The 19,050-nt window shown below is 45.0% G+C and overlaps 1 protein-coding gene across 1 annotated transcript in view; it reads right to left on the minus strand.

The window, feature by feature from the left end:
* Positions 1 to 19,050, minus strand: part of LOC124597824 (glutamate receptor ionotropic, kainate 2) — a 353,359-nt gene that overhangs the window by 31,950 nt on the left and 302,359 nt on the right. Inside the window, exon 14 of the mRNA XM_047135963.1 lies at positions 9,047 to 9,272. Within this exon, the coding sequence (XP_046991919.1) occupies positions 9,047 to 9,272 (226 nt within the window). The remainder of the gene's footprint in view (positions 1 to 9,046; positions 9,273 to 19,050) is intronic.

Raw genomic sequence — 19,050 nt, forward strand, 5'->3', positions numbered from 1 at the left:
GACGTGCGTAACTATGATGTCCCAGGGAAAATTCTGCTCCAGTGTACGAAATTTCGACAGTTACAGAGAGACTTCTTCAGAGAATATACAGTAGATAATCTGTTAGTAATATGTGGCACATCAGGAATAACTCGACAAAGTAATGTGGAAAATAGCTGCTAAATGGAGAAACCGTGCTTGGGACAGCCACTGAGGTGCATGATCGATCGCCTCCGAGTCTCCTTTGGCGGCGAGGCGTGAATGGGCCGCTAAAAGAGAGCAGATCGAAGGAATGGAAACATTCATTTCCACTTCTCACTGTTGGAAATAAATTTTAAGAGTCTGCTTCTGCGGCAGACTTTTCGGGTATAACATTAAGCACAGCTCGAAACTGGTTCTTTCACTATTTCCACAGTGCGTGTAATGATGAACCGTACTGACAAATACCAAGTGAGGCAGGCCAATGGTTCGACACTGGACTTACATTCGAGAGGACAGGCGTTCAAATTCTAGGCTGGCTATCCGGATTACATTTGAATGGTTTTCTTAATCGCTTAAGGCAAAATGTAATATTTGCTCAAAAGGCCACCCTTCTCTTTTATGACAGTTTCAACTCCCTGCCGCCGTTGGATAAGCAGCTGTAGCAGCAAGTCGTATTCCCCTAGCTTACTTATTTGTTACATAGTTTCATTCGTAATTTCTTTGAGTGTTTTTTGGGTACTTGCATTGTCTAATTCATAAATTTCGGGCTTATAATAGTATTTGAGAGTTGTAGCATCGCGCTTTAGTGTTTACTTCGTAGATTCTTACTTAAATTGCGTGTGAGTTTCGTATAGGAGGTGTAATTTCGAGTTTTAGTTACTGTAATCGTAAATTCAGGCAGATTGTAGCGCAGTTGTTAGGCATTTGTACAGGTTAGTTAATACATTCTTTGAGTGTTTCCCTTGCGTTATCTAGGCACGGACTAGTGTTTCAGTAACTGTTGTTCAACATCGATTAGAATGGACAGGGACTGTGATTGCTGTATTCGGATGAGGGCTGAGTTGGCATCCCTTCGCTCACAGCTGCAAGCGGCGCTGACTTCAGTCGCGCAGCTTGAGGCTGTTGCCAATGGGCACCACTGTGGGGAGCCGGACTTGGGTATCACGGGGATGTCAACCTCGTCCCGTCTGTCCCCAGATCGGTCTGCCGCTGTAGTTGCCCCGGTTGCTGCCCGCAGTGGGGCTGAGCCCTCGCCTGTGGTTGATTGGGAGGTCGTTCCAAGGCGTGGCAGGCAGCGAAAGACGTCCCCGGAGGCTGGTCAGAAAGCCTCCCCGGTGCGTCTGACAAACAGGGTTCAGGCACTGCCTCTGGCTGAGCCAGATGCAGCTGCCTGCCCTGTTTCAGAGGATGTTTCTCAGCCTTCAAGGTCCGGGCAATCACAGAGGGTGGGCTTATTGGTAGTTAGGAGCTCCAATGTTAGGCGCGTAATGGGGCCCCTTAGGGATATGGCCGATAAGGAGGGGAAGAAATCCAGTGTGCACTCCGTGTGCATTCCGCGAGGAGTCATTCCTGATGTGGAAAGGGTCCTCCCGGATGCCACGAAGAGCACAGGGTGCAGCCAGCTGCAGGTGGTGGCACATGTCGGCACTAATGACGTGTGTCGCTTTGGATCTGAGGAAATTCTCTTTGGATTCCAGTGGCTATCTGATTTGGTGAAGGCTGCCGATCTTGCTTACGAGATGAAGGCAGAGCTCACCATCTGCAGCACCGTTGACAGAACCGACTGCGGACCTTTGGTGCAGAGCCGGGTGGAGGCTCTGAATCAGAGGCTCAGACGGTTTTGCGACCGTGTTGGTTGCAGATCCCTTGACTTGCGCCATAGGTGGTAGGGTTTCGGGTTCCGCTGAATAGGTCAGGAGTTCACTACACTCAGCTGGCGGCTACACGGGTAGCGGAGGCTGTGTGGCGTGGACTGGGCGGTTTTTTGTAGGTTAGAAGGCCTCGGGAAAGTACGGGGTGAGCTGCAATCTCAAAGGGTGCATGGCAAATACAGGACGTGCTTGGATCAAGGAACAAGTCGGAATTGTAGTTGTAAATTGTTGTAGTTGTGCTGGGAAAGTCCCTGAGCTTCAAGCGCTAATAGAAAGCACAGAAGCTGAAATCGTTATAGGTACAGAAAGCTGGCTAAAGCCTGAAATAAGCTCTGCAGAAATTTTTACGAAGTTTCAGACGGTGGTCAGGAAAGATAGATTAGGCAGAATTGGTGGTGGAGTGTTTGTGTCTGTCAGTAGTGGTTTATCTAGTAGTGAAGACGAAGTAGATGCTCCGTGCGAATTGGTATGGGTGAAGGTTATACTTAACAGCCGAACTAAGCTAATAATTGGCTCCTTCTACCGACCCCCAGACTCCGTTGGTATAGTTGATGAACAGTTCAGAGACAATTTGAGTCTCGTAACAAATAAATACCCCACTCATACGGTTATAGTTGGTGGGGACTTCAACCTTCCCTCGATATGTTGGCAATTGGCAAAAATACTTGTTCAAAACCGGTGATAGGCAGAAAACGTCTTCCGAGATTGTCCTAAATGCTTTCTCCGAAAATTATTTCGAGCAGTTAGTCCACGAACCCACGCGAATTGTAAATGATTGCGAAAACACACTTGACCTCTTAGCCACAAACAATCCAGAGCTAATAGAGAGCATCATGACTGATACAGGGATTAGTGATCACAAGGTCGTTGTAGCTAGGCTCAATACCGTTTCTTCCAAATCCACCAGAAACAAACGCAAAATAATTTTATTTAAAAAAGCTGATAAAGTGTCACTAGAAGCCTTCCTAAGAGACAATCTCCATTCCTTCCGAACTGACTATGCAAATGTAGACGAGATGTGGCTCAAATTCAAAGATATAGTAGCAACAGCAGTTGAGAGATTCATACCTCATAAATTGGGAAGAGATGGAACTGATCCCCCGTGGTACACAAAACAGGTCCGAACGCTGTTGCAGAGGCAACAGAAAAAGCATGCGAAGTTCAGAAGAACGCGAAATCCCGAAGATTGGCTAAAATTTACAGACGCGCGAAATTTGGCACGGACTTCAATGCGAGATGCCTTTAATAGGTTCCACAACGAAACATTGTCTCGAAATTTGGTAGAAAATAGGAAGAAATTCTGGTCGTATGTAAAGTACACAAGCGGCAAGACGCAGTCAATACCTTCGCTGCGCAGTGCCGATGGTACTGTTACCGACGACTGTGCCGCTAAAGCGGAGTTATTGAACGCAGTTTTCCGAAATTCCTTCACCACGGAAGACAAATGGAATATTCCATAATTTGAAACACGAACAGCTGCTAGCATGAGTTTCTTAGAAGTAGATACCTTACGGGTTGCGAAGCAACTCAAATCGCTTGATACGGGCAAGTCTTCAGGTCCAGATTGTATACCGATTGGGTTCCTTTCAGATTACGCTGATACAATAGCTCCCTACTTAGCAATCATACACAACCGCTCGCTCACCGATAGATCTGTACCTACAGATTGGAAAATTGCGCTGGTCGCCCCAGTGTTTAAAAAGGGTAGTAGGAGTAATCCATCGAACTACAGACCTATTTCATTGACGTCGGTTTGCAGTAGGGTTTTGGAGCATATACTGAATTCAAACATTATGAATCACATCGAAGGGAACGATCTATTGATACGTAATCAGCATGGTTTCAGAAAACATCGTTCTTGTGCAACACGGCTATCTCTTTACTTGCACGAAGTAATGGCCGCTATCGACAGGGGATCTCAAGTTGATTCCGTATTTCTAGATTTCCGGAAAGCTTTTGACACCGTTCCTCACAAGAGACTTCTAATCGAGCTGCGGGCCTATGGGGTATCGTCTCAGTTGTGCGACTGGATTCGTGATTTCCTGTCAGGAAGGTCGCAGTTCGTAGTAATAGACGGCAAATCATCGAGTAAAACTGAAGTAACACCAGGTGTTCCCCAGGGAAGCGTCCTGGGACCTCTGCTGTTCCTGATCTATATAAATGACCTGGGTGACAATCTGAGCAGTTCTCTTAGGTTGTTCGCAGATGATTCTGTAATTTACCGTCTAGTAAGGTCATCCGAAGACCAGCATCAGTTGCAAAGCGATTTAGAAAAGATTGCTGTATGGTGTGGCAGGTGGCAGTTGACGCCAAATAACGAAGAGTGTGAGGTGATCCACATGAGTTCCAAAAGAAATCCGTTGGAATTCGATTACTCGATAAATAGTACAATTCTCAAGACTGTCAATTCAACTAAGTACCTGGGTGTTAAAATTACGAACAACTTCAGTTGGAAAGACCTCATAGATAATATTGTGGGGAAGGCGAGCCAAAGGTTGCGTTTCATTGGGAGGACACTTAGAAGATGCAACAAGTCCACTAAAGAGACAGCTTACACTACACTCGTTCGTCCTCTGTTAGAATATTGCCGCGCGGTGTGGGATCCTTACCAGGTGGGATTGACGGAGGATATCGAAAGGGTACAAAAAAGGGCAGCTCGTTTTGTATTATCACGTAATAGGGGAGAGAGTGTGGCAGATATGATACGCGAATTGGGATGGAAGTCATTAAAGCAAAGACGTTTTTCGTCGCTGCGAGATCTATTTACGAAATTTCAGTCACCAACTTTCTCTTCCGAATGCGAAAATATTTTGTTGAGCCCAACCTACATAGGTAGGAATGATCATCAAAATAAAATAAGAGAAATCAGAGCTCGAACAGAAAGGTTCAGGAGTTCGTTTTTCCCGCGCGCTGTTCGGGAGTGGAATGGCAGAGAGATAGTATGATTGTGGTTTGATGAACCCTCTGCCAAGCACTTAAATGTGAATTGCAGAGTAGTCATGTAGATGTAGATGAACTGCACTGGAGACACTTTCAGTGAGGTGTCTGAATGCCTGTGGAGAAATGGCACCTCATTCTTCCTCAAGAGCCCAAACCACAAAAGGTAGTAGGTTCAGGAGTGAAGTCTGGAGAATTCACCATACTCAAAACCCTTTTATCGGATTGCCACAGGGGGTATCGTCATTTATTTCTCCAAGTCATTCGTTTCCAGCGATCCACTGAACAGTGGCGTCGATCTGTGTACCTCATCAGTAGTCGATTACCGACAACTACAGAAATGTATGGCTTGTGAGGAGCTACTCGATATTGTCCTCAATTCATTTTAACTTCCTACACACAGGCATTTTACTAGCTGGTCTGCTGGCACTTGGCAACTAATGAGTGATTTCTTTTGGTGATTTAATACGATGTTTTACAAGCACTCTATGCAATGCTCGACAGTGCGTGTCCGTCACTACATGAGATTTACTTAGCTGTGGTTGTTCTTTCGCATTTTCACTTCAGGCTCAGGTCATCAAGAGGCATCTTAGGTAGATTTAGAAGGGTTGAAATGTCCACTGAGGACATATTACTCTGGTGACATCCAATGGCTGGTCCACAATCGAAGTCAATGACCTCTACTGACCGACCTATTCCGCTGTTTACTGCTTTTCTGTTGACAACACAATGCTCACTGCATCCTCTTATAATGGCAGGTCCGCCTCTCGTGACACCTAGTGGTCAATTCCGCATTACATAGAGGTATCCGTATACTTCTGATAAGAAAGATGTAATGTTATACACTCGTGCTCATAAATTAAATGTAACTGCTGAATGTGGTGGCACACAACGTGGCACTACACAAAACAGGCGCTAGTAGCATAGGCACATAGGGAACACACTAGACACAGATCTGTAAGTCCACAGTACTAGTGATAAATTGAGAATACCGTCCAGAAACACATGTGCTACCAAACTCCACTGTTTCCTGTACATGTACCCCGACATCAATAAGAGATACGATCAGCATGCACACGTACACATGCCGCACAATGGGTTGGCATACTCTGGATCAGGTGGTCGAGCAGCTGCTGGGGTATAGCCTCCCATTCTTGCACCAGTGCATGTCGGAGCTCCTGAAATGTCCTACGAGTTTGAAGACGTGCAGCAATACGTCGACCGAGAGCATCCCTGACGTGCTCGATGGGGTTTAGGTCTGGAGAACAGACAGGCCACTTCATTCGCCTGATATCTTCTGTTTCAAAGTACTCCTCCATGATGGCAGCTCGGTGGGGCCGTGCGTTATCATTCATCAGGAGGAAGGTGGGACACACTACACATCTGAAAAGGCGGACATACTGGTGCAAAATGCCGATACACCTGACCTGTTACAGTTCCTCTGTCAAAGACATGCAGGGGTGTACGTGCACCAGTCATAATCCCACCCCACATCATCAAACCACGACCTCCATACAGGTCCCTTTCAAGGACGTTAAGGGGTTGGTATATGGCTCCTGGTTCACGCCAGATGAAAACCCGGCGAGAATCACTGTTCACACTATACCTGGACTTGCCTGTGAACATAACCTGGGACCACTGTTTCAATGATGACATACTGTGTTCTTGACACCAGGCTTTACTGGCTCTCCTGTGACCAGGGGTCAGTGGAATGCACCTTGCAGGTCACCAGGCGAATAAACCATGTCTTTTCAGTCGTCTGTAGACCGTGTGTCTGGAGACAACTGTTCCAGTGGCTGTGGTAAGGTCCCGAGGAAGGCTACCAGCAATACTTCCTGGCCGTCTGCGGGCACTGATGGTGAGATAGCGGTCTTCTTGTGGTGTAGTACACTGTGGACGTCCCGTACTGTAGCGCCTGGACACGTTTCCTGTCTGCTGGAATCGTTGCCATAATCTTGAGATCACACTTTATGGCACACGGAGAGCCCGTGTTACGACCTGCTGTGTTTGACCAGCCTCCAGTCGCCCTGGTATTCTACCCCTGATAACGTCATCAATATGTGTTCCTTGAGCCATTTTCAACGCACAGTCTCCATTAGCATGTCTGAAAAGGTCTGCACACCTACTCGCTGCACCGCACTCTGACATGCAACAAGACAACTCTGTGTATGTGGACTGCTGCCAGCGCCACTTTGCGACGACCGCAGGTCAAATGCACCGCATGGTCATACCCCGAGGTGATTTAAACCCTCAAACCGCCCACCAGAGCGTTGTTTCACCATGTATCAGCATTATCCTTAATTTATGAGCATGAGTGTAAATGATTCGAAAAGAACACGATGTATTTCCTTCCCCACCCTTGTCCAACGATGTTTGGGATCCGTCCTTAATGACCCCTTAATTAGTGGGTTGTTAAATCATAAACAACCTAATTTTATTTCACTGACACGTAGAAGCTGAATTTCGGACTCTGACTCGATCTGCAGTTTTTGTCTTTTGTGGACTGATTGCAAGCAGAAAATTTTCGAGTTGGAGTATAATACTGATAAACAGCTCTCGTCTATATGAAAGTTCCGTAAATATTATTCCAGCTAATAATGCGACATTCTTCATACGTTATTTTACGAGAACGACAGTAAAATTAAATACTAGCTAGTAATATGACTAATAATGTACATTATAGTATAACAGAGAATTCATGTTACTTCGGCATATTTCAGTGTTTGACGTCGATAGTTCTTAGTGGCACTAGTCTGACATTATATGTCACTGGAGAACTGCTACGTCGCAGGCAGTTGGTAAACATGCTGTACCAAATACCCTCGACAAGAATCTCTTGCCACATTTACATGAATGAGTTCCCCTTAAATTGGTAACTGATATTAATTTATACGTGCGGTGTGCAATCTTTCCATTTCTCTATATTTAGACTTCTAGCTCTTCAGGTCAGTACTCACTTTTTTTTGTTTCCGACTCTTCAGCATTTCTATCATGTTTGATTACTCATGAACCAAATCGATGATGTCCTGGAATATGAAGAAAACGAGATATTTCGAACGAAAGTGGTGTCACAGTTCCTTGCTGATGTTTGTACCGTCACTGGGTGTTAACATAATACAGCAAATAAATGAAAATGTTACAACTAGACGGGTGCTTCTCCACAAAGTGAAAATTGGATTGGAAGAATAAGGTATCTGTATTACCGATCAGAATTTCAGTAAGCAGTTCATATTTAATGTACAAGCTTATGCAAAATGGTGTTTTAGTAACCTCTCTTCTCATCCAGTTCCACCAAACTGCTAACAAATATGATCGCATACAAGCTGGAGAGTTACCTACCAAAGCCCTATGATAATCTATCACCCCCACATTAAATCGTTCGAGTCGTGTCTCGATGTAGGTGCGATCTATAGGGCGGATTTAGTACACTAGTTACAGTTTCCATTTACAAGACGTCGTCATGCAAGAACTATGGGCATTTAATCGAGTTTGAGACTTATACTGGAACTGGCTGTATATCTCAACTTACAAGCACTCTGTGGACGCACAAATAGTGATACCGTGTTTTCGATATACAAAATTACACTCCACACTGTGACTCAAGTCCTAAGGGATGTTTGTGTTTGGATAGCAAGCCGAATTACTTGGGATAAAGAAGCGTTGGCGCTGGCATTGTACACCTGATTTCTTGCAACGAAACCGTACTAACATTTGCTTGAAGATAGTGGACTATTTAAGGGTAGTCGTCATTAAAATGGGTGTGAAATTTAATCCTCGCTCTACGGACGCTCAGGCTTAAGGTCACTGTAAACTATAAGTTCAACTGCTCTCTGAATATGCAAAATCGAATATAGCGTTTGATTCAGAGTCGTTGGTCCTATCTTGCTATGGTGTGTGTCTTCCAGAATATTCCCGTATATAGAGCTTCACATCCAATGCAACCAGTTCCATATAGTGATCGTACATGCTTGGCAGAAGTTTTCTAAAAGTCGTCGGAAGTAAATCTAGTTTCATAAATACTACGTGAGAAAGTCTTCGGAGACAAAATATACTGCTCCTATAAAGAACGCGTGGAGAGTATTGTACAGATTTTGCCGATTGAATATTCCGTAGTAGTGATCAATCACAGTGAAGAACACGCCCACTGTTGTTGTAAGATTTCTGCAAAATTTTATGATGAAATGGTTAAAATATCTTCCTATTAGGAAGTTTTGAAAGAGTTCCGTCGACACTCAGGTACGACGTGTGGTACAGCAAGGTATGTTTCAGTGACTTACCCATCGGCGTGGCGATGCCGTAGCCCTTGGAATCCAGGAGGCCGCCGATCTGCGTGAGGTTGCAGTCCCTCTGTACGATGTAGTCCAGCATAGTGGACTCCATGAGGAAGGCGTAGTTCCCCTCCAGTACACGCTGGATACCTTCCTCGTACGTCGAGACGAACACCGACGGCTTCTTGTTCTCCATGAAGCGCCACATTTTCTTGTACGTTTCGATCATCGAATCCTGTAGACACAATGCAAAATACGCTGCTCAAAGGAATTAGGGGAACATGAATTGGGGCGTCTGCCATACCCCATTGAGCAATAACTGAAGACTGGGTAGGTTACCAAATTATGCCTTTATCTTTCAGAAATTAAGTACACAAGAAGAGTGTGGGTACGTTACCAAATTGTACCTTTGTCATTCAGGAATTAAGTACACAAGAAACCATCGTTACATCCTCAATCGTTCACATAAAACTAACTGAAATGTCCGAGAGGTGTCGAAATCAAAGTAGAAACACTCATTCTGGGTGTGAGTGTTTATCACTGTCTGACACCTATGTAGCAGGCTCCACATAAATCTGCAGGGGTCACCCTATGGTATTCGTTCCCATTCTTCAACGAGAGCCATGAGAGTTCTTGGATAATCTGTAGTGGAACAGGGCGATTACGAACACGTCTGTCGAGTGTGTCCCACATAAGCACTATGGGGTTTACGTCGGGACACACCACAGGCCGTTCGACTACTTTAATGTCCAGGCTTCGCGAGGATGTCCTTGCTGTCGCCTGCCACGTAGACCCTAACGTTAGAAAGATTCCAAGGCCACCGCCGTATGCAGCAGCCACCACATGGTTCAGCAGGATCGGTTCGATGTACTGCCAGGGTGGTAAGGCGACCATGGACAACGACAAGATCCCTATGTCTATGGACACTGACGACTCCTCGCATCGTCACAGAACCTCTGAAATCTGTCGATTTCGTGGACAACAGTTGGCAGGTACATTTAGAACAGTTATTATTATGATATGGTGAGGTGTAGTCACCTAACCTGTAAACTTTCATTATTAGCTTGATAACGAAGGTTTTTTGGACGTACGTTTACAGGAACTTTTTTCTTGTTTTGGTATGAGGAATCTGCCCCCAAAGTTTATAGAAGTACTTTCTAAGCACCCTGTATATTTCACAAGCATTTAACATATTTCGCATATATCTGTACACATATTTCGTCAGTATCTGTTGTGAATTTCGCGCTGCAGTTCCGTTTGAATTCCGAGGAAACTTTTAATTCCGCCAGTAATCTCATTTCGAGACAGAGAGATGAATTTGAATGTGTCTGTGGTGCATGATGTTTGGTGGCGAAACACGCTGGGAAAATTATGAACTTGCTCCAGTGCTCAATTTCACGATGTGGTTGATGCACTGAACAGTGCAAATAAGAGACAGATTACACTCCATACTTTTAATGTATTAAAAGTATTTTTTTTAAGTCATCAGTCTTCTGACTGGTTTGATCTCGCCTGCCACAAATTCCTTTCCTGTGCCAACCTTTCCATATCAGAGCAGCACTTACAACCTACGTCCGCAGTTATTTGCTGGATTTATTACAATCTCTGTCTTCCTCTACAGTTTTTACCCCTATAGTACTATGGAAGTTATTCTTTGATGTCTTAATAGATATCCTATCATCCTGTACCTTCTTCTCGTCAGTGTCCTCCTTCCATTCCTCCGATTCTGCGGAGAACTTCTTCATTCCTTACCTTATCAGCCCACCTAACTTTCAACACTCTTCTGTAGCACCACATCTCAAATGCTTCAATTCTGTTCTTCTCGCCAACCCATGTCTCACTGCCATAACGATGCTGCGATCGAAATACATTCTCAATTTTTTTTTTCAAATTAAGACCGATGTTTTTACTAGAAGATTTCTCTTACAGGAGGAAACACCATCATGTCGTTTTCGGACGTTTCTACGTACCAGTTCTTCTCATTATGTTCCACACTCTATCGGCAGTAAGGGTATCTTACCTCGAAAGCTCCGGCGCAGAGGTGGCCCAATGTGGCGTCGAATGTAATAAGATCTGCACCAAGGCGGCCGGACCTGCCCCCTAAGAGGCCTCCCGGCGAATGACGCCAAACGCTCATTTCCATACCTCCAAAGTATTATTTACACAAATATGAGCGATAAATACACCATATTTTGACGAAATTGCTCCAGGCGATCCTGATTTATCATTTTACGTCATCCTTTTTCACCCCAAACCTTCAAACAGTGCGGCGCTGTGTGTGTCTTACTGTCCCAGTAAATTTTCGCGCGTATCAAGTGATACGGAAGGAATACCGTTAGACGTTACAGGGATATGCTTATATGTCCCCCCCTACCCTCCTCCCCCCCCCCCCCCCCCGTCCCCCAACGACCTGGACCGAACTCTAGGAGTCAAACGTCATCGTGACTGTCACCTAGAAGCCTAGCGACCTCGAAAACTATTTTCTTCTACAGCCGTTTGCAATTCTCAGTTGATCTCAGTTGAAAGCTGTCAAAACCACTGCGAGGTGTCAGAGATTTCCTTGAGTCGACTGTAGGAGTGTCTTACGACTAAAGACAAAATGCGCCGTGCGGCATTTCTTCATGCTTCTCAGTGTTCATGACGTCATATCTCCTGAACTGTGTGTGTTACCATGATATGCTTTCGTAGGTTCATTTAGTGACATATGTGGATAATGTCTGAGAACTGAAACAATAAATTTAAATCTAATGCATGAAGAGGTAGTTTTTCACGCATTTATGACGTCATATCTCCTGAGCTATGATACATAGGTGATTCTTATCTTACCACCACAGCGATTGTTGCTTGATAGTAAGGGATATGTGTACCAAGTTTGGTTGAAATCGGTCCAGTGGTTTAGGAGGAGATGTGGAACATACACATATACAGACACGCACAGACACCCCCCCCCCCCCCCCCCACACACACACACACACACAAACCTTCGCAGCTTATGCAGGACAACTGACGAAAGTTTCATCCTAATCGGATGAATGGTATAAAAATGCGTGGAAAGTGAATAAAAAATATCAGGACACTAATGAAATGACGACATTAGCTGGTAAGGGGCCTGAATTAAATCAATGGGGAAAGTCGTAAATTTGTGCTGGATAAGATTTGAACCCGGGCTCCTTCTTAGTGCTCAGATGCGCTGACCATTTGACTAACCGGACACAGTGGTCGTCGCAATTGCACGAACTACTCTAGCACGCATTCCGTCAGACTGACGTAGTGTTGTCCCTTACTCATTATCCTCATTAATCGCAGCATTTCGCCGATTCTTGTAAGAGTTCGAGCGAGGTGTTCATCTGCACTGAAGTTGTCAGTTGGTCATCGTCACCTTAGTTATACATGTGTGCTGTCTATTCTTTCGGACGTGTTCGAAAGAAGAGACACCATATATAAAACAAATATTCATTTACGTGTATTAGATTTATTGGTGCACTCATTCTGAGATGGCATTAATTATTATAACGGTTTACGTAACACGTTATAAGTTTGTCAATTGTCACGTCCGAGAACTTGACGAGATACGCTGCAGGTGTTCTGTACAATTACTGGTGCACTTACCAACAGAGAGCAGTTTGCTTTCAGACAACCCCTATTCTTTGAAATTATTACTGGAGCTATCTGCATAAACGTCGGCTTCCATATAGTCTATGCTTAATCTGACCTCCTCATTGCACACTGTTAGGAAATTGGACGAAATTTCTCACTCTGTATACACTCACGTCCACTAAAATTGTAATCTTGTAGTCCTTCTAATACACTCAATACGCGCCACGAGTAAAACTTTGTATTTGCTAACCTTCTCATTTCTGCAATTTTACTAGTTACCAATGTTATTAATCCGTTTCCAGTTTGCCTGGTATGGTTTCAACATCCTGCATCTAACGTTACCCATTAATCGAGACACATAACTGTTACTGAAGCCTGTTTAGTATCTATTTGTACAAAACTAAGAACGAGAAGCATACACGGTGGTTCCGTGATGGGGTTACAAACTATGCAGCATGGTCGAGAAGTATCAATTAGAAGCAACGGACCCTGCTCCAGAAACGACAGTGTCAAAAGCTATAATCGTATTTTCGCTTATAAGTTATACGCATATATGCATCCATGTACACAGTGTATATCAGAGAAGTACTACACAGTTTCATGGAACATATGCGACGTGTATTCGTCTGCGGATGTGGTTCCAACACGATGGAGTTCCACCCACCTTTGAACTGTGGGTTCGTGAACACCTGAATCAGACATTTCCCGAAATGTGAGTAAGCAGATGTCTTCTTGTAAAGCCATGTGAAAAGTCTTGTGTACTAAACGCCTGTCGAGATTGAAGAGGATCTCCTGGCAAAGGATTCACGGCTCCCGCGACACTGTTCAGACTACACCGGAGATGTTAGACCGAGTTCGACAGAACTTAGTGCGACAGTGCCACGCCTGGAATGACGCTTGAGGAGACTATTCTGAACAACTGTTGCAAATGTAGCAGCTTGTGAAACGGGATTTATTAATTCTGTAGAGTAGACTTAGGATTTTCGGTCTCTCTGTCATCAACTGACGTTCTCCATTAACAGTCTACCAACAGGTGAAACCATCTGATGGCAATTGGCTAAGGCGGAACGTGAATAGATTTGATCTTATACTTTTCGACTCGCTGTATTCCGGACTAGCATCACTCAGCTTAAACTGATACATTTGCTCTTCTCCGTAATCCCTGAAAGTTTGCGACATCATCACGGAATCATCTCAGTTGAAGTCGGACTCATCGGTTAATTCTCGCATGATATTATTTTTCTGACTGCAGGTTGTTTTACTTCTTAAAACATTTCATGAGTGTGGTACGTCACTATGGAGATTCGAGTTTAGGTTATGACATGTTGCATATGCCTGCCATCATTGGCGATGGTGGGGTGCAGACGAATAGCCAAGTTGTGCATGACCTGCTGAAGTGCTGAAACATTGATGCTATCGATGACCTCTTGAATGGCTATTTTTAGCTCAGCAATGGTTTTGGGGTAATTTCTGTACACCTTGCCTTAGATAAAGCCTCACGAAAAGGAGTCGCATACTTTCAGATCCCGAGAATATGGCGGCCAATTGGGGTCCATGCCAGTGGCCTCTGGGTACCCCAGAGCCAGTATGCGGTCCCTCCTCCCCCCCCCCCCCCCCCCCTACTAATTTACATCAAGCCTGCGGCCAATCGTGCAGCTGGTACGTGCTACCGAAAGCCGTTCAGAAGTTATGACGATTTTATTTAATACACTTCAATAACTGTCACCCTGTAATATATATTTTCGATAAAAATTTTACATGTACCCAGTGTTATAAGCGAATTGTGTTGCATCACTCCTCCTGTGCGTTTCTCAGAAGATTGTCGAACGTTCCCGTTTACTTTCATTTATATTTGCATTGTACTTCTCACACGACTTTCTTGTGTTAACTACTGTCCTTTATTCTGTTGCTGATCCCTGCCCAAGGAAGTACAAGCAAAGGGGTTTTTACTTCATCAAAATGCTGAGCTCGTGCGATAGCACAGCGAAAGTTGGTCTGTAAGCAAAAGTGATCATTTCTGGCGACCACCAGCTAGGCAGCTGTAATGCAATTCATACCAATTACCCCGAAAGTCACGAGGCGCCGAGGCACGTGACCGGAAAGCGCAAGGCTCGCAGCTACGCGGAATCCTGCGTCTGCCCTGAAACACTGCATTCTTCTTTTTCTGAGAAAGATTCGGGTTGCTTTTATCTCGCTAACGCTGGGATGCTCATGATCTGGCTAGTTACAGTAGGTTGTTCTCTTTCATTTGGGTCAAGACAGCGTATGTCGTAGTTCTTTAGAAGCTGACGGTTATTTTGTCAGATGGAACGACAAGTGTGAAACGAATTTTAAGATTACGATTATCAAATGCGGTTGCGGATGTTCTTGGCAGTATTTGAAGTTCCACGTGACGTTTCCTCCGCTTGTAAAGGTTGACTAACAAGGAGAACACGGCAAATGCTATGAGCCCATTTACCAGGAAATTTTCTCCTTGTAAGAGGAGTAAAAATTAGCAGATACGTGTCTCAGCTTACCGGTAGATACTCGGCCGTTTCTGAAAAATTGACTATCAAAATATTCACGGTATTTTCGAGGTACTGTAAGCGCCTTTTATCGCGCGATATCCTCAGGTGAAATGATGACTCAACGGTTCAGTCTGCCGCCGGCAGAGGTCACGCGCCAGCGCTCCGCTACCGAGGCATGTGTCGCATGTGTTTACTTTGGCCGCTGCTAACGAGGGAAGCTCCCCATCGCAGCACCCTCAGTTTTAGACGTAAAATAGCCCAGTTCAAGTGATTCAAATGGCTCCAAGTACTATGGTACTTAACATCTGAGGTGATCAGTCCCCTAGTCTTAGAACTACTTAAACCTAACTAACCTAAGGACATCACACACATCCATGCCCGAGGCAGGATTCGAACCTGCGACCGTAGCAGCAGCGCGGTTCCAGACTGAAGCGCCTAGAACCGCTCGTCCACAGCAGTCGGAAAATAGCCCAGTGGATAGCTTTTGAAAATTGAACGCAGATCAGGCAAGAAAATAGTAAGAAGGAGTACTCAACTGTGAAAAAGAAGGAAAATGGAAGCAGTGAATGGTCCAAGGTCAACATGTGCTACATCGAGCGAACTGCAAGAGTCACGGCGTCGTCATTGGTTGGTCACGGTGTTGGACTGTAGAGTGAGAACTCAACTTTCAAGTCTCGCTCGTGCCCCATTTTTTTTCCCCCGCGACATTATGAACTTTCTGTCCGGTCAGTGACGTGTCTGTTCTCCTTTTATAGTCTTGGCAACTGTCATACTATACATTGGTTGTAGAATATGAGTCATTTAGTAAGTATATATTCCCGTCGTAAGTAAGTGGGGTGAACAGTGAGAGCAGGCGAGATGTCGCATAGATCTCTCACAACAGTGAAAACAACAAATAATTTGATGTGGATTACGTTGCAACAATTGAAATCAGGAGTCAAAACTTCTAATACGGAACGCAACAGCCATAGCATATGGTACTTGTGTAGCACAAATAGGAGGTAAGTACGTCTGGAGGTCTCTTTCTTATAAGTTGCTGTCGCAAACGGTCGTTACAACCCGACACCGACACAAATTTCAATACAGTGAACATAGACGTCAATAGGACGGGCAGTTCGTAATTTTTCGAAAAAATGGGGGCACGAGGGAGATTTGAGGCCGGACGTCTTCGTTCGTGACACCGTGACCATATAACCACGACGCCCTGGATATTCAGGTTAAACCATTTTGCACATCTTGAGCTTCAACCGTTCACTGTTTCGATTTTGCTTCTTTATTTACAGTTCAGTTCACCTTCCTCCTGTTTTCATGCATGATCTGTGTTCAGGTTTTCACGGACCATCCAAAGCGTCATCTTACCACTAAATCTGACGGGGCTGCGATAGAGTGTTCCCCTTGGAAGAGTCGTCATCTTTGTTGACCAACATGGATCACAGCTATTACAAAACGACTTAACGTTTCAACTTTTGTTCATACTTCGCCCGCTCAAAGGCGGCTGACAGTGAATGATCTCTTAGCGACAACCTTAAAATACCACCACAAGATCTAATCGGAATCAACCTGTCCATAGCTATATGAAAAATGAAAAAAATCCTCCAGCTGAATTTAAGATGTCGATTTTATTTTGGCAACTAGTTTCAACGTTGGAACAACGTCATCTTCAGGCCCATACACTTGTTGACGTCAACTACGTGCGGCATGCGGCTTATACTAGAAGTCAGTGGTGAGATATGGACGTGCTCCGTGTTCTCAATAGCTAGTAGTACAGTACACGTCAGAATGATTAACGACACCATGTGCGACAGGATGCCGTAGGAAGCCAAACATGGGCTACATTTCTGTCATTCCGACGACAATCGTCGAACATGTCGGCCTTGGCGCACAAACGATACGGATATTCGAAGTGCCGTTCGAACTACCCGCAGACGCTGTTATTGAGGTGCTCCAACGCTGTGGGGAAAAAAAAGTCCCGGAACAGGTTGCCAATCGATGGGTATAATTCCGAACCTATCTCGTCTTAGGCTGTCGTGCCATCATAATGTATGACGTTCAGACCCATAACAGTACCGGTAGCTGGAAGGAGGGCCATTTTCGGTCTGAATGCGTGCAAAGACGTCTCGCGCTGCTCCCGTTGTCAGAAGCGTCCGTGTCGCCCAAGCTAACTGCCCCACCAGTACATTACACGACATCCCTCGCCACACCTGCGGGTTTGCCAAGCTTGTCGCATGATCTCTCGGATCACAACCTAGTGCCTTCCCACTGCTCTACAGACGGCGCAGTCACTGCACCCGGTGACATGGCCGCCACCAGGACTCCCGCGATGGACGCCACAGAAACGGATATCTCTCCACAACACAAGCTCGACTCCTTCGTTGTACCTACTGAAACCTTCGAACCAGGTCGACGCTCCTTCCTGCTGTCATCTGACACTGATGAACTTAATGCTCGCCGCTTCGGCGCTAGCGTTGTTGCCACATGGCCTTGGGTGCTCGTGACACTCTTAACCAAGACCATGGAGAAGCCGCCCAACCAGCCGATATACGATATTACACTGCATGTGTCACTACGAACTACTATGCAAATTTCCTTCGGACATGCAGGTAATTCGAAACAACACAGGCACTGAAATGTCGTATTTATGTGCCGTCACGAGGCAAGTGACTTTCAAGCGAAATATCTCCCATCTACGGGAATATACGTAATGGATGTACGAGCACAGGCTTTAGACCAGGGCTTAACAACTGGCCGGTTTTGAGCGCGAGTACTCGCGTCTGCTCAGGCACGGGCTCGCGAGCAGGTGCAAGGTCGCGGAGCAGGGAGGGAGTGGAAATGCGCGCGCACTTTTGAATAGGGCCGCAACGTGCCTATTGAATTCGCGCCGACTGTGTAACGTTTAAAGTACTACGATCAGCTCTAACAGTCACTTCGCTGGTTAAGAATCATGTCAAGTCGCCGTTGTGTAACCCCAACCATGATTTTGCAGTTCAACCCCCATTGGGAGGAATTGTATCTGTTTATAGAAAAAGATGGTGTTGCAGAATGTTTAGTATGTCACAAAACGCTGAATTCTTTTAGGAAATTGAATTTGCAGCGACATTATATGTCGTACCACGCGAAAGACTACGGAAGTGGAAAATGTGATGGACCAGACCGTACACAGGAAGTTATTAAACTTAAAAGGTAGCTATCCGAAGAAGTTCTGGACGACGAAGAAAAATCAACTGAGGCAGCTCTCAGAGAGAGTAACAAAATTGCTTTGCTTTTAGCAAAATCCTTGCGCCCCTTCACTGATGGCGATTTAATAAAAGAATGTTTGGTAGTTGCAGCGGAACATTTGTGTCCATCTCAAGTCGAACAGTTTCGGATTGTGCCATTATCTAACATGACCATTATGCGTCGCATACAGGACATGGCAGACGACGTCCAGAGCCAGCTTGCAAATATCTGTAAAGATTTTATGGTGTATTCTCTAGCTCTGGACGAAAGTGTTGATATCAGTGGAACAGCGCAGCTTGCCATATTTATTAGAGGTGTTAATAGAGATCTTCAGGTGAGGGAGGAGCTCCTCGATGTAGTAGCCATGAACACTACAACCGGAGGTGATATTTTAAGTAGTGTTGAAGAAAGTGTTGAAAATATAGGATTGTCGTGGAATTCTTTAGTTTCAGTGTCTACAGACGGTGCACCAGCGATGACAGGGAAAAAAATCAGGTTTCGTTGCGATGTTGAAGGAGAAAATGCAAAAACTGACCGTGCCGAATGAAATAAGGGGCGTTCACTGTGATCCACCAGGAAAACTTATGTGCAAAGAGTATCACTCTAAAAAATGTGATGAGTGTTGTTGTTCGTACAACCAATTATATAAGGAACCATGGACTACAACACAGACAATTTGAAAGCTTTCTTGAG

This window comes from Schistocerca americana, chromosome 1 (genome assembly GCF_021461395.2).
Source record: "Schistocerca americana isolate TAMUIC-IGC-003095 chromosome 1, iqSchAmer2.1, whole genome shotgun sequence".
In the NCBI taxonomy this organism is placed as follows: domain Eukaryota; kingdom Metazoa; phylum Arthropoda; class Insecta; order Orthoptera; family Acrididae; genus Schistocerca; species Schistocerca americana.